Consider the following 25,734-nt stretch of genomic DNA (forward strand, 5'->3'; position numbering starts at 1 on the left):
TTAGAAAGAAAGGTATATGAAGAACACTTAAATTTATATATATACCAATGACTGAAAGCCTAAGAGACATCATGTCTCACTTTCAAGTGTGTAAGCGTTTCTCATTTGGGCTCCAATGGAAACCCAGTTTCGTTGCCTCCTTTTGAGGACAGTGTCCCTAATTCTAAAGTCAGCTCTCTCCTTTTACTCCAATAGCATTTAATCCAACCACCATGAGCTGGGTAGGGTTTGTCTCTCTCACACCAGTCAGAATGGCCATCATCAAAAAATCTAGAAACAATAAATGCTGGAGAGGGTGTGGAGAAAAGGGAACACTCTTGCACTGCTGGTGGGAATGTGAATTGGTACAGCCACTATGGAGAACAGTATGGAGGTTCCTTAAAAAAACTACAAATAGAACTACCATATGACCCAGCAATCCCACTACTGGGCATATACCCTGAGAAAACCATAATTCAAAAAGAGTCATGTACCGAAATGTTCATTGCAGCTCTATTTACAATAGCCCGGAGATGGAAACAACCTAAGTGTCCATCATCGGATGAATGGATAAAGAAGATGTGGCACATATGTACAATGGAACATTACTCAGCCATAAAAAGAAACGAAATGGAGCTATTTGTAATGAGGTGGATAGACCTAGAGTCTGTCATACAGAGTGAAGTAAGTCAGAAAGAGAAAGACAAATACCATATGCTAACACATATATATGGAATTTAAGAAAAAAAAATGTCATGAAGAACCTAGGGGTAAGACAGGAATAAAGACACAGACCTACTAGAGAATGGACTTGCGGATATGGGGAGGGGGAAGGGGAAGCTGTGACAAAGCGAGAGAGTGGCATGGACATATATACACTACCAAACGTAAAATGGATAGCTAGTGGGAAGCAGCCGCATAGCACAGGGAGATAAGCTCGGTGCTTTGTGACCACCTAGAGGGGTGGGATAGGGAGAGTGCGAGGGAGGGAGACGCAAGAGGGAAGAGATATGGGAACATATGTATATGTATAACTGATTCACTCTGTTATAAAGCAGAAACTAACACACCATTGTAAAGCAATTATACTCCAATAAAGATGTAAAAGAAAAAAAATTAAAAAGGGAAAAAAATAATAATTCTAATGATACTTCACATGATTAAAGAACATTAATTTTAACAAAGGACTTTGGCATTTGGAACAGAAGTTCAAGTTCATCATTCGATTGTTGTCACTTTGCGACAGAGATGGGGTAGAAACAACAGTGCCCATCTTACAGATGGTGACTGACAATGGAGGAAATTTGGTTTGTCCTTGAAGACAGGGACTTGACGGGGTCATCTTGTAACTACTCTGTACTGTACACAGTCAGCACTTAATAAAGATTCAGTGACTTGGCTTGACTTGAACTATACTGATTAGATGACCAGCTCTTCTTCTCCATGCACTTCAAAGGGAGGAAGATGAGAGAGGCAGAAGAGAGAAGTTTCTTTCTTGTACTGAGGTATGAATCACTGTGTCAGGGTACCATCTCTGATCTGTCTGAAAATAGGCTAGATTTCTATCTATCTAGAAGAGTGTTAAAGGCATTCCTACTTAAAGTAGGGAGAAAGCTTGGGAGAGCACACACAACACTGAAAGTTCAGGGTGCCGCTAGACAAGGCAATGATTGAGTGGTGAGAGCCTACATAAAGGAACAATCAGAGGAGGAGACTAGATCAGGGCTTTTCAATCCCTAACATGTATAAGTATCACCCAGAGATCTTGCTAAAATTCTGTGGGCCTGGCTAGAGCCTGAGATTCTGTATTTCTAATAAGCTCCCAGGTGATGCTATGTTGCTGGTCCTCAGACCACACTTTGAATAGCAAGATTAGACCTCACGTGATACAGATCTCATAGTGTCTCATATGGGTGTTACTTATGCTTATATAAAAGAAAATTTCACGTGGAAATCTTAAAATTTTCAGACATAAATCAGGAAGGCTACATAAAACATTCTATAAAGATTCACTATTGGGATTCTTTTTTTTTTTTTTTTTTGCGGTACGCAGGCCTCTCACTGTTGTGGCCTCTCCCGTTGCGGAGCACAGGCTCCGGACGCGCAGGCTCAGCGGCCATGGCTCACGGGCTCAGCCGCTCCGCGGCATGTGGGATCCTCCCGGACCGGGGCACGAACCCGTGTCCCCTGCATTGGCAGGCGGACTCCCAACCACTGCGCCACCAGGGAAGCCCTATTGGGATTCTTGATATAGAGCTTGTGATAACGAATTATCTTTTTTTAAAAAAAGTATTATCTTAGAAGACAATAAAGTATTATCTTTTAAAAAAAAGGTTTGATTCACTTAAAGGGATACACTTTAACGTGAGGGATACCTGTAATAAAATTTGATAACACTACCACTTGTCAACAAGGCCCATGGTTGAGCCTTAGCAATTGTTTTGCTTACTACTTGCTAATAATTGGATTTGACTGAATAACAGCCTACAGATTGAGAATATAGTAAACATCAATTCTGAGAGAATTACGGGTGGCAAAATCTGCTTTCAGATTTATGGAAAGCACCCAAATTCCCTGCTTTATAGGCTTCATTCGTTCACTCAATCAACATTTATTGAGTACCTATTATGTGGCAGACTGTCACGGATGCTGGAGGTACAGCAGTGGAAAAGACAGACTCAGCCCCACTGCTCAGAGTGTATATTCTAGAGGGAGAACGTATGATAACAAGAGATAGTGGTATGAAGAAAGGAAGGCAAGCAGGGTTATGAATTATAGGATGATGCAAGAGAAACAGCAGCTATTTCAGATCACTAGAAGCCTCTCTGATAAGGTATTATTTGAACAAAGATCTGAATGCTGAGGATTGTTTGATTTTATGGGCAAAAAATGGTAGATATTTCACTTTGTTAACAGTTAATACCGTTTGCTCATATATTATATCCTATGCGTATTTAATAAACCCACATTCTTCCTCTGGCCTGGGTGCATGACAAGGGTTTGGGATAAGGAAAGTGGGGGATTTTTCAGGTCTTTCTGATGAGTAATTTAAAAAAATTTTTAATTGTTATGCTTTATATTTAAATACAAGCTCAGGACATAAGACCTTAAAATACAAGCATAAATGTTTATGGTAAAAGAGGTTATTTTGTCTTCTGGGTACAGAAGACAAAACTTATACTCCGAAATCAGATTTAGGTTGAAATTTGGATTCAGGATCCACAGGTTTACTATCTCTGTGGCGCTGGGCAAGTCACCTAATTTTTTATAATTCTCAGTTTCATCTCTACAGAGGCAAGCTCATTCTACTTGCATGATTCAGGGCAATTAAAAAAAAACCCAAAAAACCTGGTACACAGGAGGTACTTAAACAATTTATAACTATAATCATTACCATATATATGAAAGCACCATGTGCAGCGTCTGACCCAGTGTAGGCGCCTGCCTGTTGGTTTCCTTCCTATTTATTTGCATTATCAGTTCCTCTGCAATTTTTCATTTGTACAGATAAACAAGAGTTGATGGTATGTGCACTTTTGCTTGATAGAATTTCATAGGACTCATTTCATCAGTGCATGATTAGCTTCAAAGCTTCGAATCTAACCCAGTTTTGAGATAACTGGGAAACGAAACTAAGTGGAAAGAACAAATGCAGCATTGTAAGAGAAGCAAAAGTCAGCTTGAGGTTGTCTGATGTTTTTAAACTAACATCATCTTTAATCTCCTATGCCCCTCTTCCCAGATAATAAGAGCTGTGCACTAAAAGTGCTGAGATAAACTAATGGGGAACAGGATACTACAAAAGACATTTGAAAGAGCCCATGTAATTTACTGCATGTCTGGTTTGTTTTACTTTCCAAAGCCTTCCTGTTGCTCCAGGAAATTTGTCTCTTCTGGCAACCTTCGGCCCTCTTTTGGCCGGGGAGCACTGAAAAAGCATTTGAGGGCAGGTAAACAAGATGCAAAGCTCTCTGAGTGAGGAATAAGTACAGGCCTTGCTTCCTGGGTCACATGTGAGGCATAAACAAAGTATCCTTTAGTACTTGCTTGAGAGAATTATCCCAAATGTAGGCAACCACGAGGCGGCTGGTGCCTTCAGATATACATAACGCCAAACACGTTCTGAAGGTAATTTACATGCGTGAATCACTAAAAGCCTCCTACTCAATGAACTGTACCCCTGGGGAAAAGCTATGCAGTCCCGGATCAGTGTGGGAACAACAGAAGGGTGTCCTCTGTGCCAAAAAGGGGATTGGGCTGGATGGAAAATCCCCAAAAAGGACCATCTGGCAGCATAAATTATCCATTTAAAATGGCTGGTGTGAGTTAATGACACCAAAGTCACCACGAACATGTACAACATCCTTCAGCTGAGTTTTAATGTCCCATCAGGCCATGTTTCAATTATGACTTTCTATGCTGAATATGGCCAAATGTAAATTTATTCACTGTCCTCCCCCACCCCCTGCACATATAACATGAAACTGCATTTTTCTGTAAAGAAATAGGGATAGAGAATGGAGCATCAGTGCAGGAATACAGTATACAGTATAATTATGGGGGATTTCTCTAAAAATATAAATTTTTCTCTTAGAGAACCCCCCTACAAATATATACTTATTCTCTCTCTCTCTTTCTCTCTCTCTCTCTCTCTCTCTCTATATATATATATATATATACATACACACATATATATGTATAGTATATACAGTATATTATACTATATGTACATATATGCTATATATAGTATAATATGTAGTATTATTACTATATGTATATATATATCTCCTCCCAAAAAGGATTTAGCCATTAAATTTTAGTTATTTAATGACCACAAAGGATATAGGTATTCAGATGTTAAAATTTATGGTCATTTGAGTCATAACATGCAGAGAAGAATAGAATTACTCTGAATAAAAGAGTCACTAGGTCAAGGTACTCTATAGTCAGCGTACTCCCACTTCCCCCAGATAGGCCCCAAAGGAATCTACCTTGACAGGACAGGCTTATGGTGGAGGAGCTTCATGTACATCGACACAATGAAGCACCTCAGTCTGTATAAAACCACATCAGTATGACCCTCAGGCACAATGTCCCAAACTTATATATTTTGTTTCTGATTTTCACAAAAGCAGGTAAACGGGCCAGGACTTTAATTGGCCTTTTAACAAGAGTTCAAAGAACATTTAGATCCGCAAATTTTTTAATAGCACATAAGCTTCTCACTGGCACTCTCCTGAGGTCGCGCTGATGATGCATTTGGCAGCCTGGGTGGTCAGCACGTTCATTTAGGCCTGGGTGTATTTCTTAGTTGCTTTCAGCAAACTGGCATGAGTATCAGTGTGGAGTGAAGCTGACGTGTGGCCTTTGTAGAAGACCCACCACACCTTGAATGCTGTGTTGATAACACTTAGAAAACGGCAGCACCAGAGGCTAATCCCCCATCCTTGCGACTCCCATGTCACCACATAATGATCTTCTTCTTTTTTTTCTTTTAAATAAGCTTTACTTTTTTAAAACTCTAGATTTACAGAAAAAAATGTGACGACAGTACAGAGAGTTCTCACATACCCACACCCAGTTTCCCCTGCTACAATTTACATTACTATGGTATGTTTATTACAATTAGTGAATCAATATGGATACATTATTGTAAGTTCACACCTGATTCCCATCTTTTCAGTTTTTACCCACTGTCCTTTTCCTGTTCCAGGATCCCATCCAGCACCGCACACTACATTTTGGGGTCATGCCTCTTTGGCCTCTCGAGGCTGTGGTAGTTAGTCAGACGTTCCTTATATTTGATGACCTTGACAGTTTGCAGAGTAGTGGTCAAATATATCGCACAGTGAGTCTCAACTAGTATTTGTCTGATGTCCTTCTCATGGTTAGTCTGGGGTTATACTTTTTTTTTTTTTTTAATACAGCAGGTTCTTATTAGTTATCTATTTTATACATATTGGTGTATACATGTCAATCTCAATCTCCCAATTCATCCCACCAGCACCACCACCGCTTTCCCCTCTTGGTGTCCCTACATTTGTTCTCTATGTCTGTGTCTCTATTTCTGCCTTGCAAACTGGTTCTTCTATACCATTTTTCTAGATTCCACATATATGCGTTAATATACAATATTTGTTTTTCTCTTTCTGACTTACTTCACTCTGTATGACAGTCTCTAGGCCCACCCACATCTCTAAAAATGACCCAGTTTCGTTCCTTTTTATGGCTGAGTAATATTCCATTGTGTATATGTACCACTTCTTTATCCATTCATCTGTCGATGGGCACTTAGGTTGGTTCTATGACCTGGCTATTGTAAATATTGCTGCAATGAACACTGGGGTGCATATGCCTTTTTGAATTATGGCTTTCTCTGGGTATATGCCCAATAGTGGGATTGCTGGGTCGTATGGTAGTTCTATTTTTAGTTTTTTAAGGAACCTCCATACTGTTCTCCATAGTGGCTGTATCAATTTACATTCCCACCAACAGTGCAAGAGTGTTCCCTTTTCTCCACACCCTCTCCAGCATTTGTTGTTTGTAGATTTTCTGATGATGCCCATTCTAACTGGTATGAGGTAAGACCTCACTGTAGTTTTTTTTTGTTTTAATTAATTAATTTTATTTTTAAAATTTTGGCTGTGTGGGTCTTTGTTGCTGTGCATGGGGTTTCTCTAGTTGCGGTGAGCGGGGGCTACTCTTTGTTGCAGTGCGTGGGCTTCTCATTGCGGTGGGTTCTCTTGTTGCAGAGCACGGGTTCTAGGCATGCGGGCTCAGTAATTGTGGCACACGGCCTTAGCTGCTCCACAGCATGTGGGATCTTCCTGGACCAGGGCTTGAACCCGTGTCCCCTGCATTGGCAGGCAAATTCATAACAGCTGTGCCACCAGTGAAGCCCCCTCACTGTAGTTTTGATTTGTATTTCTCTAATAACTCATGATGTTGAGCAGCTTTTCATGTGCCTTTTGGCCATCTGTATGTCTTCTTTGGAGAAATGTCTATTTAGGTCATCTGCCCATTTTTTGATTGGGTTGTTTGTTTTCTTAATATTGAGTTGCATGAGCTGTTTATAGATTTTGGAGATTAATCCTTTGTCCATTGATTCGTTTGCAAATATTTTCTCGCATTCTGAGAGTCTTTTCATCTTGTTTATAGTTTCCTTTGCTGTGCAAAAGCTTTCTAACCTTCATTAGGTCCCATTTGTCTATTTTTGTTTTTATTTCCGTTACTCTAGGAGGTGGGTCAAAAAAGATCTTGCTGTGATTTATGTCAAAGAGTGCTCTTCCTATGTTTTCCTCTAAGAGTTTTATAGTCTCTGGTCTTACATTAGGGTCTTTAATCCATTTTGAGTTTATTTTTGTGTATGGTGTTAGGGAGTGTTCTAATTTCATTCTTTTACATGTAGCTGTCCAGTTTTCCCAGCACCACTTACTGAAGAGACTGTCTTTTCTCCATTGTATATCCTTGCCTCCTTCGTCACAGACTAGTTGACCATATGTGCGTGGGTTTATCTCTGGGTTTTCTATCCTGTTCCATTGATCTATATTTCTGTTTTTGTGCCAGGACCATATTGCCTTGATTACTGTAGCTTTGTAATATAGTCTGAAGTCAGGGATTCTGATTCCTCCAGCTCCGTTTTTTTCCCTCAAGATTGCTTTGGCTATTCGGGGTCCTCTGTGTCTCCATACAAATTTTAAGATTTTTTGTTCTAGTTCTGTAAAAATGCCATTGGTAATTTGATAGGAATTGCACTGAATCTGTAGATTGCTTTGGGTAGTATAGTCATTTTCACAATATTGATTCTTCCAATCCAAGAACATGGTATATCTCTGTGTCTGTTTGTGTCACCTTTGATTTCTTTCATCAGTGTCTTATAGTTTTCTGAGCACAGGTCTTTTACCTCCTTAGGTAGGTTTATTCCTAGGTATTTTATTCTTTTTGTTGCAGTGGTGAATGGGATTGTTTCCTTAATTTCTCTTTCTGACCTTTTGTTGTTAGTGTATAGGAATGCAAGAGATTTCTGTGCATTAATTTTGTATCCTGCAACTTTACGAAATTCATTGATTAGCTCTAGTAGTTTTCTGGTGGCAACTTTAGGATTCTCTATGTATAGTATCATGTCATCTGCAACAGTGACAGTTTTACTTTCTTCTTTTCCAATTTGTATTCCTTTTATTTCTTTTTCTTCTCTGATTGCTGTGACTAGGACTTCCAAAACTACGTTGAATAATAGTGGCAAGAGTGGACATCTTGTCTTGTCCCTGATCTTAGAGGAAATGCTTTCAGTTTTTCACCATTGAGAATGACGTTTGCTGTGGGTTTCTCATATATGGCCTTCACTATGTTGAGGTAGGTTCCCACTATGCCCAATTTCTGGAGAGTTTTTTATCATAAATGGGTGTTGAATTCTGTCAAAAGCTTTTTCTGCATCTATTGAGATGATCATATTGTTTTTATTCTTCAATTTGTTAATATGGTGTGTCACATTGATTGATTTGCATATACTGAAGAATCCTTGCTTCCCTGGGATAAATCCCACTTGATTATGGTGTATGATCCTTTTAATGTGTTGTTGGATTCTGTTTGCTAGTATTTGGCTGAGGATTTTTGCATCTATATTCATCAGTGATATTGGTCTGTAGTTTTCTTTTTTTGTAGTATCTTTGTTTGGTTTTGGTATTGGGGTGATGGTGGTCTCATGGAATGAGTTTGGGAGTTTTCTTTCCTCTGCAATTTTTGGGAAGAGTTTGAGAAGGATGGGTGTGAGCTCTTCTCTAAATGTTTGATAGAATTCACCTGTTAAGCCATCTGGTCCTGAACTTTTGTTTGTTGGAAGATTTTTAATCACAGTTTCAATTTCGTTACTTACGATTGGTCTGTTCATATTTTCTGTTTCTTCCTGTTTCAGTCTTGGAAGGTTATAACTTTCTAAGAATTTGTCCATTTCTTCCAGGTTGTCCATTTTATTGGCATAGAGTTGCTTGTAGTAGTCTCTTAGGATGCTTTATATTTCTGCGGTGTCTGTTGCAACTTCTCCTTCATTTCTAATTTTATTGATGAGTCCTCTCCCTCTTTTTCTTGATGAGTCTGGCTAATGGTTTATCGATTTTGTTTATCTTCTCAAAGAACCAGCTTTTAGTTTTATTGATCTTTGCTATTGCTTTTTTTGTTTCTATTTCATTTATTTCTGCTCTGATCTTTATGATTTCTTTCCTTCTACTAACTTTGGGTTTTGTTTGTTCTTCTTTCTCTAGTTCCTTTAGGTGTAAGGTTAGATTGTTTATTTGAGATTTTTCTTGTTTCTTGAGGTAGGCTTGTATTTACATAAACTTCCCTCTTAGAACTGCTTTTGCTGCATCCCATAGGTTTTGGATCGCTGTGTTTTCGTTGTCATTTGTCTCTAGATATTTTTTGATTTCCTCTTTGATTTCTTCAGTGATCTCTTGGTTATTTAGTAACATAGTGTTTAGCCTCCATGTGTTTGTGTTTTTTACACTTTTCCCCTGTAATTTATTTTTAATCTCATAGCATTGTGGTCAGAAAAGATTCTTGATATGATTTCAATTTCCTTAAATTTACTGAGGCTTGATTTGTAACCCAAGATGTGATCTATCCTGGAGAATGTTCCATGAGCACTTGAGAAAAATGTGTATTCTGTTGTTTTTGGATTGAATATCCTATAAATATCAATTAAGTCCAACTTGTTTAATGTATCATTTAAAGCTTGTGTTTGCTTATTAATTTTCTGTCTGGATGATCTGTCCATTGGCGTAAGTGAGGTGTTAAAGTCCCCCACTATTATTGTGTTACTGTCGATTTCACCATTTATGGCTGTTAGCATTTGCCTTATATATTGAGGTGCTCCTATGTTGGGTGCGTATATATTTATAATTGTTATATCTTCTTTTTGGATTGATCCCTTGATCATTATGTAGCATCCTTTCTTGTCTCTTGTAACATTCTTTATTTTAAAATCTATTTTACCTGCTATGAGTATTGCTACTTCAGCTTTCTTTTGATTTCCATTTGCATGGAGTATCTTTATCCATCCCCTCACTTTCAGTCTGTATGTGTCCCTAGGTCTGAAGTGGGTCTCTTTTAGACAGCATATATATGGGTCTTATTTTTGTATCCATTCAGTGAGCCTGCGTCTTTTTGTTGGATCATTTAATCCATTCACATTTAAGGTAATTATCAATATGTATGTTCCTATTACCATTTTCTTTTTTTTTTTTTTAATATTTATTTATTTAATTTATTTGGCTGAGCCAGGTCTTAGTTGCAGCTCCAGGGCTCCTTAGTTATGGCTCCAGGGCTCCTTAGTTGTGCAATAGAAACTCTTAGCTGTGGCATGCATGTGGGATTTAGTTCCCTGACCAGGGATGGAACCCGGGCCCCCTGCATTGGGAGCGCAGTCTTATCCACTGTGCCACCAGGGAAATCCCTATTACCATTTTCTTAATTGTTTTGAATTTGTTTTTGTAGGTCCTTTTCTTCTCTTGTGTTTTCCACTTAGAGAAGTTCCTTTAGCATTTGTTATATAGCTGGTTTGGTGGCACTGAATTCTCTTAGCTTTTGCTTGTCTGTAAAGCTTTTGATTTCTCTGTCAAATCTGAATGAGATCCTTGCCAGGTAGAGTAATCTTGGTTGTAGGTTCTTCCCTTTCATGACTTTAAATATATGGTGCCACTCCCTTCTGGCTTGCAGAGTTTCTGCTGAGAAATCAGCTGTTAACTTTATGGGAGTTCCCTTGTATGTTATTTGTCATTTTTTCCTTGTTGCTTTTAATAATTTTTCTTTGTCTTTAATTTTTGTCAATTTGATTACTACACATATCAGCATGTTTCTCCTTGGGTTTATCCTGCCTGGGACTCTCTGCGCTTCCTGGACTTGGGTGGCTATTTCCTTTCCCATGTTTGGGAATTTTCAGTGATAATCTCTTCAAATATTTTCTCGGGTCCTTTCTCTCTCTCTTCTTTTGGGACCCCTATAATGCAAATGGTGTGTTTAATGTTTTCCCAGAGGTCTCTTAGGCTGTGTTCACTTCTTTTCACTCTTTTTTCTTTATTCTGTTCTGCAGCAGTGAATTCCACCATTCTGTCTTTCAGGTCACTTATCCTTTCTTCTGCCTCAGTTGTTCTGCTATTGATTCCTTCTAGTGTATTTTTCATTTCAGTTTATTGTATTGTTCATCTCTGTTTGTTTGTTCTTTAATTATTCTAGGTGTTTGTTCCTTAATTCTTCTAGGTCTTGGTTAAACATTTCTTGCATCTTCTTGATCTTTGCCTCCATTCTTTTTCCAAGGTCCTGGATCATCTTCACTATCATTATTCTGAATTCTTTTTCTGGAAGGTTGCCTATCTCCACTTCATTTAATTGTTTTTCTGGAGTTTATCTTGTTCTCTGGTACATAGCCCTCTCCCTTTTCATTTTGTCTGTCTTTCTGTGAATGTGGTTTTTGTTCCACAGGCTGCAGGACTGTAGTTCTTCTTGCTTCTGCTGTCTGCCCTCTGATGGATGAGGCTAGCTAAGAGGCGTCTGCAAGCTTCCTGATGGGAGGGGCTGGTGGTGGGTAGAGCTGGGTGCTGCTCTGGTGGGCAGAGCTCAGTAAAACTTTAATCCATTTGACTGTTGATGGGTGAGGCTGGGTTCCCTCCCTGTTGGTTGTTTGGTCTGAAGCAACCCAACACTGGAGCCTACCTGGGCTCTTTGGTGGGGCTAATGACAGGCTCTGGGAGGACTCACACCAAGTAGTACTTCCCAGAACTTCTGCTGCCAGTGTCCTTGCCCCCATGGTGAGCCACAGCCACCCCCCGCCTCTGCAGGAGACCCTCCAACATTAGCAGGTAGGTCTGCTTCAGTCTCCTATGGGGTCACTGCTCCTTCCCCCTGGGTCCTGATGCACACACTACTTTGTGTGTACCCTCCAAGAATGGAGTCTCTGTTCCCCCCAGTCCTGTCAAAGTCCTGCAGTCAAATCCCGCTAGTCTTCAAAGTCTGATTCTCTGGGAATTCCTTCTCCCATTGCCGGACCCCCAGGCTGGGAAGCCTTACATGGGGCTCAGAACCTTCACTCCAGTGGGTGGACTTCTGTGGCATAACTGTTCTCCAGTTTGTGAGTCACCCACCCAGAGGTTATGGGATTGGATTTTATTGTGATTGCGCCCCTCCGACCATCTCATTGCAGCTTCTCCTTTGTCTTTGGGTATGGGGTATCTTCTTTGGTGAGTTCCAGTGTCTTCCTGTTCATGATTGTTCAGCAGTTAGTTGTGAATCTGGTGCTCTCACAAGAGGGAGTGAGCGCACGTTCTTCTACTCCGCCATCTTGAACCAATCTCCCCTAAAGATCTTCTCATGTGTCTCTTCCACACCCCCACTGTGAATTCCTTGAAAGCAGGAGCCATAGTCTTCCCATTCATCCTTGAGTTCCCAGAACCAGCCATAGTTCCTCATCATGAGAAAATTTCCCAGTGAAGGTGTGAGTGAATGAATGAATGAGTTGGGTGAAAAGATTAGGTAGAAGTAAGGCAAAGTGAAATTTCTGCATTTTAGTAAAGTGAGCAAGATAAAGGAATCAGACAGTGGGGCCTGAGGTTTTGTTTTGCTTTTAATTATCATATAGCAAAACTGCCTGGGGGTTCAGGAGTCGAAGGCATACTTTTCTATGAATGTTAACACATGTATAGATTCCTGTCCATCACCACCACAAACAGGATACAGAAGAGTTCCATCATCCCCCAAATCTCCCTTGTGCTATTTCCTTTTTAGTCACACCCTTCTGAGGATTCTCTTTTGATATGTTAGAGAGGAGAGAAAAAAGTTAAGATTTGAAGATGAAGGGGTTCAGAGATTTTCTTGGCGGCTTGTCTGTTTTTGCAGGGAATTACTCTGAGGCACGGGTTGGGGAAATTTTTTCAAACTTACTGTACGAGGTGTGATTCACAGACAGGTTATGTATATTACCTCATTTAATTCTCAAGAGCACTGACATAGCTATTATTATTGACAGATTATAAAAATGGGGACAATTAGTTTCAGAGAGGTTAGGTAATTTGCCCATAATCACACAGCCAGCAGGAGCTGGAGTCAGGATTACACTCTGCCTGTCTTTTTCCAAAGCCCACTCTATTCTCTACAGCATTTGACTTTGCATATCGAGGAAGCCACTGGAGAAGATTTTCCCTCGCCCATGTGGAGGTTAGACACTGAACAAAGTTTCAAAAAGCTTCTGCTATCAGAATTAGTCACATTACTCAAGGCTCCAGAGCCAAGACTGAACTACCCCAGGAGGTTAAACTAGCAGTCATCATTTGCTTAGTCCATGAAAGAGGGGCATAAAGATAGCTGTTCCTTTTAAATAGAAAAAGAATCATGATGAAATCCAGTAACAGGAAAACATATTTAAAAGTCTCCTCATTTTATAAAGATCCAAGTACAAGCTATCACACAGGGAACCCATCCTACCTTTCTAATGTTATCAACGTAGTTGAAAAAGTTGATAGATTTTTATTTTGATTATTAAAAGATAAAACCAGACCCAAAAGGCAATTAGCATAAAATGAAAGCGAAGGCAAATGGAACGCTGGATTGCAGTGTAGGTGAAAAGATGTAAGAGTAGAAAACCCTACACACCATTCTCAGTCTCTCTTCTCAGTTAAATGGCATCCTTGTGCTACCACCCTTTCATAAAAGCAGCAGTCAGGTACAAACACGTGTTCACGTGGAAAAAGTCCATTGCTCTGAGCTTGCTGTGTTCCCTTTATGCCTGGCGTGGACTCCCACGCATCCTGGACTTTACAGGGGCAGCTGCAAGCCCAATGCCCAGCCCGCTTACCTGGCTCCACTTCATGCCACCCGCTGGACTGACTTCCGCTCCCCGGGGAGCGCCCTTGGCCTGTGTAAAATGGCTCTTCACCAGGACTGTCCATTTCATCCTCCACAGACTTGAGGCGCTTTGTGGAGCTGAAATAACAAACGGACACATGTTTAAAAGTCATCCAAAGCACCTTTCTCCTGGACATGGCATCTCTGGTGGAAAGAAAGGCAAGGGAGGAAGCAGTTGGGTAACTCAGTGTAGTTCATGGTCTCTCTTTAGGCTCTTGTTCAGTTTAGTGAGTCACTGGATGTGGAACAAAGTCTTGGGTCTGTGTTGTTCCAAGTGTCTGGGTTTGATTTTTATTGTCACTCAAGTTTCTGCTGCCCCCCGCCTCCTGTTCCTTTTTCCTTTGAGGAACGGGTGGCTGGCTCCCGCTCCTGTCTCCACCTGGAAGATTCACAGGTAAGCTCACATTTGCATCTCCTAGAGCAGTGGCTGGGGCGTAGCCGTCAGCAATGTCCCTAGACATCAATTCAATCCCTCCTGGCACCCCAGAAAGGAGAAAAATCAGGGTGCATGACGCTTGAAGAAAAGCTCGGATTGCTGTTTGTTTTTTTTGCCATGTTTTCTCATCTTCCATTTAGATCTGTTCATTTAAAAAATACTTATTGCACAGTGTCAGCAGTCCAGGTACTGATCTAGGCACTAGAGATAAAACAGTGAACAAACAAGATAAAAAGAGAAGGAATGGGCTTCCCCGGTGGCACAGTGGTTGAGAGTCTGCCTGCCGACGCAAGGGGACACGGGTTCGTGCCCCGGTCCGGGAAGATCCCACATGCCGCAGAGCAGCTGGGCCCGTGAGCCATGGCCGCTGAGCCTGCGCGTCCGGAGCCCGTGCTCTGCAACGGGAGAGGCCACAACAGTGAGAGGCCCGCGTACCGAAAAAAAAAGAAGGAAGGAGTACACTTCCTTGTGTGAATAAGGGACATGGAAAAAAGAGTGACCCAGTGACTTTTATGCACTTTCTCTACAACAAAATTACCAAAATGAAATTCTATGCCATCAGGGTGGGGATGTTTTAGTTTTGCATAGGTATGGTTGGGACATTTCCAGAATATTTTCTACCAGTTAAAGGGCTGAATTTTTTTTCCTCCCTATTTGAGACTTCAGGAGTTAAAAGGTAGTGAAATGCTACATGTTGCTAATGTTGTTCTCATTGTGTTAACTGATTACGTCACTAACGTACCAGAATTGGTAGATTTCATACCTGGTGCAAGTGCTTGTTGGGAAATCTCTTCCTCCTGTGTCAGGGTACAGAATTTTTAGTATGTGTTCATTCATCAAACACGTATTGTGCACCTCCTGCATGCCAGGTGCTGTGCTAAATGCTGCTATATTGAAATAAATCAGACATAACCCCTGTCTCCATGGGATTTAGAATCTCATGGATGAAGACAGAGAGGTAAACAAAATTGTGCAAAGAGAAATACAGGTATGATGATGGAACCACACAGAGGTTATAGTGGGTTCTTTGAAGGAGTTAGGGAAAGTGATACACAGGGAACGTCAGGAAAGGCCTCCCATAGGAGATGGTTCCCGAACTGTCTGTAAGAGAGTGTCCGGAGAGGGGGCAGAAAGAAGGACAGGGCAGAGACAGGCTGTTATTCAGCTGGTGCACCCCTCAGGCAGCCATTCTGGATTTTAAAATACTGAAATACTTCTTTACCAGTTGGCGAAGTGCCATTGTCCCACGCCCCATACATTTCCCCCAACCTTGTCATCCCATCTTTGCGCCAGAACAGACTCATGATCCCAAACCTAAAGGGTTAAGGTTTGGCACATCAGGGGGGCATTCCAGGACTTCACACTGTGGCAGGGCAGGTCTGTCCTAACTGGTATGCTTGAGTCACACAGGTTATCTGCTATTTTGAACATCACTCCAGGAGGGAGGTGCATATCAGGCACTAGCAACACCATGAGCAGAGGGTGACACATGCAGAGAATTGGCAGGTGTTTGCTATGGCTGAAGTAGTAGGAAGGGCAGAGCAAAAGAAGGGGATAGGGGTGATAGAAGATATTGTATGTCTAGACTTCATCCTATAAGCAATGGAGACTCCCTGAAAAAGTCTAAACAGGGAGTGACATCAGAGTCATCTGTTAGAAAGGTCACTCTGGTAGTTGCACAGATGATGGCTTCTGAAAAGCAAAGGGAAAAGAAGGGGACGGAACCTTCCCCAGGGAGAGAGTTAAGAGGCTACTGCAGCAACCTGAGTAAAAAAATGCAGAGGACCCAGTTCAAGGTACGAATTTCTAGTTATTAAATTTGGCATTCCAGGATTCTTAGTCTTTAAGTTCTATTTTCATTAAAGCCAGACCACAGGAAAGCAACATATCTGTAGCATGCTAGCTTAGTACCCAAAGGAAAAACCTTCAGTAGCTTATTTAATGTTCTTTGCTTGGCTTTCCTTGAAGTTCAATGAAAAAGAGCCACTCAAAGAACTTTTCTGTATTTTATGTAAAACTGCATCTAATAGAAGTCCTTTATAAAAGGATATACACACAAAAATTCCTCCTAATGCATAAAACCAGAAAAAATATGGTCTCTTTAAATGAATTTCTACTGTTTCCTTTTATTAGAAAATGCACATTATATAACCTAGCGTTTCCCCTTCTTGCCTTGGCAACCACGAATTTCAGGGCTAAACGTAAGGCATAATCTGGGTTCACGTTCCTGATATAATAATCTCTCCTATCTTTCCATATGGTTTCTGTCCTCTCTATATTTAATACGATCTGTGGTGTTTTTAAATTGAAAACCGCTTGAAATCATTTTGGAAGTTGGAAGAATACAAATTGGAAACAAATATTTTCCTTATGTTCCTTGGCAAATAAAAGGTAAGACATGCATATTCTGATAAAACTGTGAGATCTGTGGGGAAGGAGACTGTCAGGTTTTTTGTTTTTTGTTTTGTTTTTTTAAATCTCTAGTGCCTACCACAGTATCTCTGACTAATAACAGATGCTCAAAAACTGCTGAATTGGGCTACAGATTTATTTATTTATTTTTTGGCTACAGATTTAGAAACAGTCATATGAGTACTTGTGACAAGGATTCGCCCAAGTGTCACGACTCAGTGAGATCCCACCCAAAAGGCCAACTTCACTGCCCATCATTCTGCCACTATTAATACTTTTCTGAGTTTCTAAAGCTTTTGATTTCCTTGGTGTCCTCTAATAAAACGCAAATACTCACGCAGTTAATAAATCCTAAAGGTGAAAGAATCTGTAGATATTAGCTGACCCCTTAGCTTGAAAGCAAGGACTGTCAAGGGTTGATACAGGATAAATGCTTGGAAGTGGAGACACAGGTTGGAGGAGAGAACAGGATGCAGGAGGGGAGGAAATTAGAAGTGCCAGGAAGGACGAGCGGAGGGCTTCCAAGACAAAGTCTACTGACTTCACAAACTTGACAGTTGTTTTATCTTGATGAAGTTCTTTGGGAGTAAAAACAGTATACACTCCCCCAATTTTTACAGGACCCTCTATGAGTTTTCAGATGTTTACTATGAAGGGGTACAGAACCTACAGTTAATGCTTATCAGTCTTCTTTATTTTTTTTAATTTAGAAGTGAATCAGTCATTAATTTTGGTTTCTTGCTCTTGACTTTCTAACACACTGATTCTACTCTCCCAGAAACATCTGAGGAACCCTGGAAAGGACCAGTAAGATCTCTATGTAAGAGGGAGGATAAATACTCTTCCAAGCAGTCTCTCTTGCGTGTGGAATTTGTTTTGTTCCTATCAATTCTACCTAGAAATTAAGGTAAGACTACTACCTTCATTCCAAATATTTGCTTAGTTCCTACTACGTACAGAGCCTAGAAGCTTTACCCTGTCCCCACAAAACAGCAAAACACATCCTTCCTGAGCGTTCCTAGTGCCCTGAACTGACAATCTCCATTCATTTGTTAGTCTCTACCTCGAGATTGCAAAGCTCCTGTACTTGACTTTATATCCACAGTGCCTAGGACGATATCCTTGGGACCTAATAAATGTTTGTTGCTGATTTAGAAGACTTAGACACTGTTCTCTGAGGGATTTACAGTCCAGATGGGGAAGCAGGACCTGTACATACCTCAAAGATGATAATAATAATTTAAAATAGTAAATGCTAAGTGTCCAGGAAAAGTAGAGATGCTGGATATTCCTTTCTGGGGGCTTCCCATTCTATTGCTCCTTACTAAAAGAGAGAGCCTCATTCCTAAGAGGATTCAGTGTGAAAAGAGCATGGTTTTAAACTTCCAACAGACCTGAGTTTGAATGTAGACTCTGCCATTTACTTGGTCTGTCACCTTGGGCAAGTTACTTAACTTCTCTGAGCTCTAGGCTGACCCACTGTTAAATGGCAACACTGTCTATATTGTAAAATTACTGTGAAGATTAACTCATATCAGGGATGTAAAGCACCTAATACAGTGCCTGCCACAGAGCAGGTGACCAATTAATAGTGGCACAGCATGAACAAATATTGATCGGTTGATGAACTTTTCTATATGTAAATCTGGGGCATTCTTCTGGGCACACTTTCTCACCTGTACACAGATAATTCTGCTGAGTCTATATAGTTAAAGAATAATTTTAAAAGAATCATCTTAGGAGAGCCTAATGTGAGCAAAACAAACATATTACCAAGTTATTAACTACTGATGCTGTTTATAATTAGCACCTTATCAGGGTTAGTTATTTGCAGATTATAGGAACAACACTAGCCTTTTAAACAACATTAATAACCAGGTTTCCACACAGAGAATCACAGCAAGAGGCAACAAAACAGCTGGAGAAGTTGAAGGATATTTGGGATGTCCATGGTACATACACAGCACACGTATGAAAAACAAATAGCCCATCAACTTTTAAATTAATCACTGACCACAAGTATTTGCAAAGCTCTTTCATGTTCACTGAGTGTAGTTACACCCAATGTCTCTTCCATCAGCAAACATTCAAGATCCTCAAGATGTATTAACATCCAAATGTGTTCACAAGCTCATTCTTTTATTATAAGTGTTTTTTTCAGATTGGAGACTTTTTTTTTCCTGAGGAGCTGATACCCCAGTGAACTGAGGGGGACATTTAAACAGCAAGAAAGATGATGGTAGAATCTGGTGGTTATATTTAAGGAATAACTGTTTCTTTAACTGTCTTCAAGGTATTGGTAATGACTAAGCTGATTTTTTTTTTAAGTAATGATTAAATATATGTTTAAAATATGGTTAGAAGTCAAGGTAAGAATGAATCTCTACCATGGAAAATTTCTATCACCTGGCCATTGTTTTAGATCCTAAAACTCTGGTACTTGCTTTAGGAGGAATATACCTTTGTCAAACGTTTTCCTGCGAAGTACACAAACATTAAAGGTGGTTCTGCACCATTCTTTTCTTTGTTGTCACAGTCCAGTGCTAAAGCCAATTTGTAAAAGAATACTGTGGGTTTAAATGCCTAATCCCTTTCCCTCTGGTACAGGTTATCTAGAGACAACAGGATCTTGCAAAATGCTTCATTTTGATTTTGGCTTTGTGACCTCAAGGGAATCAAGAACCCCAGAATTGTTATCTGGTTATGTTCTTTTAGCTTTGCTCTTTTAAAGGTCTCCCGGTGTAACAGTGTTTATGATCTGGCCTCACACTGCTGGGGGACTGCATTTGCTTTTACATCCTCACATCAGGATACCAAATAGGTTGCATCTCACAGAGCAACTCCAGTAGACTGGATTTTGAGACCTGTCGGGGCTCAGTAGGAAAAGAGCTGGGACTGAGCTGTAATGTCTGTTGTGGGCATGGAGACTGGGACTGATGTCACCAGTGTCAGCTTTCTGCCAAACAAGCCCAAACACACCCCCTTTTCCCTAGTCAAGGCTTGTCCTTAACTTCCTGAGAACCTGCTATGTTCATCATCCATCCTTCTTCCATGCCTTTGCTCGTGTCTCCACCCCACCAGAACACCATTCCTTTACTTTCCATCTCACCAACCCCGACCAGTGCTTACACTTTATAGCTGAGCACAAGTCACTCTTTTAGGATAAAGCTGTCTTTAACTATTTTCAGCCTATGCCACACAATTTTTCACTGACTCGTGTGTGTGTGTGTCGTCTGTGTGTGTATACACATATATGCATGCTGCATATGCATTTGCTTTCTCTCACCAGTGAGACTGAAAATCCACTGGGGCTGAACCCATTTCTAGTACCTTCTACTACTACAGACACACTGCTAAGTGTCTAGCAGGCCCAGAGTTAAAATCAAGGTATGTAACTATGAATTATGACCTCTTTATGAGCCATCAATCAAATTACCTGGTAGAGGATGTGCTGGGTAACGACCTCCTCATTGCTCCCGGACTCATGCTGTAGTATGAAGAACTTTCTAAATCTGAGAGAGAAAAATTTGGGCCAGTTCCTGCAGCTATTGGTGCTAGAATTAAAAAAAAAAAAAGGGAAAGAAATATCAGGTAAGTTCTGTAAATAAAAGACCAATGAGAGCATATTTCAGTGTCGCATTTAACACATTTTATTTTTGAATTTATATGGTAAGGGTATCAAAAATAATCAGTAATGAACTCGGACCTTAAAAGAATACTGACAATAAAAATCATCTACATCGGAAGGACATATTTATTTTAATTTTTTTTATAACATACCTTTCATCTTTTCTCTTTTTGTAATGGTAAATTGTCACCAAGGTTGCAACATTCCTAGATGCTTTTAACAAAAATACCTCCACGTTTTGGTCTGAAACTTTTCTTAAATGACCAGACAAAATACTCCCTGGGCTTTTCTAACTTTGTCTGATCCTGAGAGCTTCCACTCACCTGTATTTTGGAATTAGTCCTGAACTGCAAATTCATCTTTCTAGGCCACCCATTCCCAATTTCTTGCCCTGAGAAACGTGTGATTTCTCCTTACTCCAAATCACCTCAGCACCCTGCATACATCTCTACTTTACTATTTGTTCCACCTTCTAATGTAAGGCAGGGTCCTCAAACTATGGTCCCTGAGCCATAATTTTTGTAGATAAAATTGTACTGGAATAGCCACACCCCTTCATTTACATACTGTCTCTGCTTCCACACTACAACAGCAGAGACAAGTAGCTGTGACAGAGACCATATGGTTCACACAGCAGAAAATATTTATATAGAAGAATTTGCCGACCTCTGATTTAAGGGACTGTTAAAAATAACTTTGACAACACATGATTTTCAGAGCTGACCCTTGTGGGAGATGTGATTCTCTGTACTTTTTTATGTCTTGGATATCCTGTTTACAGGAGTAGCTTAATAAATATTTTCAAATGAATAAATAACATCTATCAATCTTGGAAAACAATTCTGTGTAAAATCAGTGATGTAACTATATAAGTGCAAATAATCTGTTCTTTTGAAAGATTACACAAGGTGGGAGCAATAGATGCATATATTTCTGTATTGAGGCATTAGTTTGAGAGTTTTAAGCCCATAGAAGTGGATATATAAATAAATTAAATAGAGGCTCATATCCATAAGAAGAAAGGATAATTAGGAAAATCATGAACCAGGGACTTTCATTCTTTCAGCAAATGATTACTGGGAGTCTGCTATTGCTAAGAATTGTGCTGGGTAAGAAAGGCACTTAAATGAATGACATGGTCCCTACCCTGAAACAGCTCTAGAGAGTAAGGCTGACAGATTAATTTCAATACAGTCTGATAAGTCCTTTGCTAGAGTTATTCCTAAATTGATATGCCTGCACAAAGTAGGTATGTAACCCAGCTGAGGGATAAGAGGTTCAAGGGAGTAAAAGGGCCTCAGTAAATGTGATGCCTGTTAAATGTTATGGAAGAATGTTAAAAGGACAAGTAGGATTTACCCAACTGACAGGGATGGAGGCATTCTAGGCAGAGGGAACAGCATTTATAAAGGTAAGAGAACAGGGCTTCCCTGGTGGCGCAGTGGTTGAGACACGGGTTCAGGGGACACGGGTTCGTGCCCCAGTCTGGGAAGATCCCACATGCCGCGGAGCGGCTGGGCCCGTGAGCCATGGCCGCTGAGCCTGCGCGTCCGGAGCCTGTGCTCCTCAACGGGAGAGGCCACAACAGTGAGAGGCCCGCGTACCGAAAAAAAAAAAAAAAAAAAAGGTAAGAGTACATAAAATGTGACTGGATTTCTGATAACTTGATATGATGTAGTATATAATACATGGGGAAAAGAGGGGAGACTTAAGGTCAGGTCATGAAGGGTAGGCAGGTTTCTTTAAGGAATATGAATTTGAGTTCAGTCGATTCCCAAGTTTATAAGCTATTAAAGGACTTATCACACTCCACTATCATTGGGGACTTTTGGGTTTATACTGCTAGTATCTAATACAATCCCTGACACCAGGAGGCAGTCAGTAAGCATTGGTCAAATGGAATTGATTGTTAGTCAAAGGAGAACCAACGAAGTATAGGAATGCTGTCATCAAATTTGCACTTATAAGCTAGACACACCACCTGTCAGGAGGGTAAGCTTGGAGTGGGTAGGGGTGGCAGTTAAAGAATATCATCAGTAAAACCGTGGAGGCCAGTGGGGTTCATTTAAATAAAAGAAGATGGGGGTGTGGTCTAAATTCAAGGGATAGAAAGGAGCCTGGTGACCGCTGTTTAGGAGTTAGAATTGAGAAAATGTACTGACTTCTTGAGTGTGGTAATAATGGAAAAGGAGGAGTATGGGATAATTCCCAGGACGGCTGCTTGGGAAACTGGGTGAATTATGAAGCCATAATAAAACTATGGAATCAAGAAAAGGCATGAGAGGACACAGCAATTTCTAAAATAAACATTTAGTTGTTTGATTAATAGCAATGGCTAAACCTTAATCGCAACTATTGTTATATAGAAATAGTCACTGCTAAGAAATAGAAAGCTTTGAAATTCACATATACTTTCTGAAATTCAGACACATTTCTCAATGACAGGCTCTATGGAGGAAGGCCTTTACTTCAAAAACAAATGGTTAGGCTTGACAATAAGTGTAAAGGGAGTTCTAATTAATAATTTTGCTAGTCGTTCCCAAATTTGCTTTTTATATTAAATTTATTTACATAATCTCCCCTTTGATTTCATAATATTCTATGTCTGAAATAGGCCATGGGGTGTGGAGGGGATTGCTCTAATATCGGCATGGACCACCCATTATCCCTTTTAGCAACATGGCATATAATAGGTGCTTAATGTTTGTGCCATCATGGAGCTTAGAGATTGGCATCTCTCGTTAACTAAAAAAGAGGATAAGGCTAATCAGTATCATGGGTCTCGATTTAGATTTTCTTCACAAGTTTCAAGATGGGGTTGAGGCTTCCGCCGGATGGAGCGCCGTGGAAGCTGCATGACCCCACTCCCTCCCTCTTGGAAGGAAAAACAGAGCAAGATGTGAGTGAGATGGACTTGACTCCACTGAGAGAAGTCTGAGGGCTTCCACCTATTGGTGAACATCCAGCTGCTCTTCCATTTAACACTTTATCATGTTCTACCCTGGAAAATATCTTTTACCTTGCTTATATTTTTACAATGTCAAGGGAGCCAGAACAGGTGAAGGAAGAAAAATACATGCGTGCATGTGGTGTGTCTACTTCTCAGAGAGAATAAAAAAATAATTAAGCCCACAGAAATGTTCCTTAACTTGCCTGTCTATTTACTTCCTGTGATCCATTTAGTACACTGTAGCTATAATCTAAAAAAGAGCATCCACATTCTGCCTTCTTGAAAAGAGTCTTGTAAGGAAACATCACCCGGTGCTGTCTGTATGTATGTTTGGCATGAATGTCAGCTTATTGGCGTGGATTCTGATTCAGTGATACTGTGACAGCCAAAGAGAAAGCCTTATATCTGAGTGCAGAGGTCAAAGTATCCTTGCAATGGGTTGGGTATTCTCAGTGCCTCTAATCTGAAGAACAGGAAGAGCCTTGACAAGTAACTAAGAACTCAAAAGGTGTACTTTCAGCAGGCTTTTCTGAGTACCTAGGGGGCCATGTTTTGAGAAGCACTTTATTATATCTAACTTAAGCCTCAAAACAATCTTTTCAGGAAAGGTACATTTTCTAGCTGAGGAGAACTAAGCCCTGGAGTGAGGTTAAATCACTTGTCCTGGATCACAGAAAGGCAAGAAAGAGAGAGAGCCAGGATTAAAATTCAAAGATGTCTGACCTCGAAACCTGTGCTTTTCCTGCTGCACCACCCTGACTTTCATGTACAATATTGGCCTTAAACTTGAGATGCTAAAAGGGTATGTAGTATCTCTGTCCCCACAGGGTTTACAACCTAGCAGAATAATAAAATAATACCTGAATATCTAATGCAAGACTGAATGTGTTAAATCTCATAGGGAAAATGAAAAGAATGTGTTAGGAAAGTTCAAAGGAGTAATAGATCCCACTGGCTTGCGGGATCAGAAAAAGGGTTATACTCCAGGAAGGGTGGGTGCTTAAGCTGAGCCTTCAAGGATGGTTGGGATGTAAAGAGGCCCAGAAGGAGATAGGAGAGGGTTTCTAAGCAAAAGAGTACGTACGTTAAGTTTGGAGGTAGGAGGTAAGTGAGTGATCTGTGGAAACCATGACATTTTCTGAGTAGCGGGGTGATAAAATAATTGTTGAATCTGAGGAATGTTAATATAACGACAGCATACAGAATGTGCATAAGGGGACCAAGACTCCAGAGGTGGGGAAGTCAGTTGGTAGGTCGATTCCGGAGTCCTGGTGAAAGGGAATGGAGACCTAAACTACACTGTCAAGGAAGAAAATAGAATTTTCACAATTGGTATCTGTCACCTCTTTCTGGATAATAAACAGGTATAAAAGACATGTTTCTAATTATACACTATGGAAGGGCATAAACGAGCAAACGATTATACTATTCTAATAAATATAAAATATCAAAAACATGTATATAACAAAATGTGCTTCTTAGCTAATGATGGTATTACATCCTTTTTGCAAATTAGGGAAATAAGTTGTCGAGAGAGGGTTAAATGATTTGTCAGGTGTCTGTCCAGGATGTCACGCTGGGCTTCTGAAGCTAATGACTAACTGCCTGCTGGTGTGGTGCAGAGATTTATAGCCACTGCCAGTCAAACGTGGGGATGTCAAGGAAGGACTGGACCAACAACATTTCCTGTCTGCTCTGTATAACCTGCTCTGTGAAACCTGGTTTTACTCCATGTGTACTTGACCATAGGCTTCATCATTCTTTAATTAACTCATACATAAGGTTTTCTACCCAACTAGATTGAGTGCAATTTGAGCTCTGTAAAGATAGACATCCCAAGGCATAGAAAAAGTGCTGGTCAGGGCCTGGGTGAGATCGTTTAGAGTCCAGCTCTGCCAATAACCACCTGCAGAACTTGGTTAAGTCACTTAAACACTTTGGACCTCATAATTCTAATATTCATTATGATAAAAGTGAAAATTCACCACCACTACCACCAGCACCGCCCATCACTGCTACAGCTATCACCATCACAACAACAAGGACTAACATTTACTAAGCATCACTTTTGGGCAGACACTGGGCTAAGAGTTTTCAGCACCTCATCCTATTTAATCCTTATGACACCACTAGGAAGGACTGAGGCACAAGGAGGTTTAGTAACTTCCCTAGGTCATGAAGTCAGAGGCCTTATACCAGATGGCCTTTAATCCTACAGATCCCACAGCCTCTTTTATGTTCCCAAACAGCTGATGATCGGTAAATATACTTTGAATTAAGAAGAGTAAATAACTACCCTCCCTCTCCATTTGCACCCCCTCTCCCAATCTTTAAGCAGTGCAAAATGACACTTAGAAATCTGTAAATACACATAAATAGTGAGAACTGGCTCTCCAAATCTCTTAAGCGGCACTGCGATTACTCCAGCCTGAAGTATTTGTG

At 40.4% G+C, this 25,734-nt stretch overlaps 1 protein-coding gene across 19 annotated transcripts in view; it reads right to left on the bottom strand.

Moving 5' to 3' along the window:
• Nucleotides 1–25,734, bottom strand: part of NFIA (nuclear factor I A) — a 390,456-nt gene that overhangs the window by 113,025 nt on the left and 251,697 nt on the right. For 17 of the 19 annotated variants that reach the window (XM_022575823.3, XM_089921805.1, XM_089921781.1 and 14 more), the window contains 2 exons: nt 20,151–20,268; nt 13,817–13,944 (listed from right to left, as the gene is read on the bottom strand). In XM_022575823.3, coding sequence (XP_022431531.1) covers nt 13,817–13,944; nt 20,151–20,268 — 246 coding nt within the window. The remainder of the gene's footprint in view (nt 1–13,816; nt 13,945–20,150; nt 20,269–25,734) is intronic. The other 2 variants (XM_089921846.1, XM_089921855.1) reach the window with 1 other exon arrangement.

The sequence above is a fragment of the Delphinapterus leucas genome, chromosome 1 (assembly GCF_059928025.1).
Source record: "Delphinapterus leucas isolate spDelLeu-1000000601 "Yukka" chromosome 1, BTC_Dleu_Yukka2, whole genome shotgun sequence".
Taxonomy (NCBI): Eukaryota; Metazoa; Chordata; class Mammalia; order Artiodactyla; family Monodontidae; genus Delphinapterus; species Delphinapterus leucas.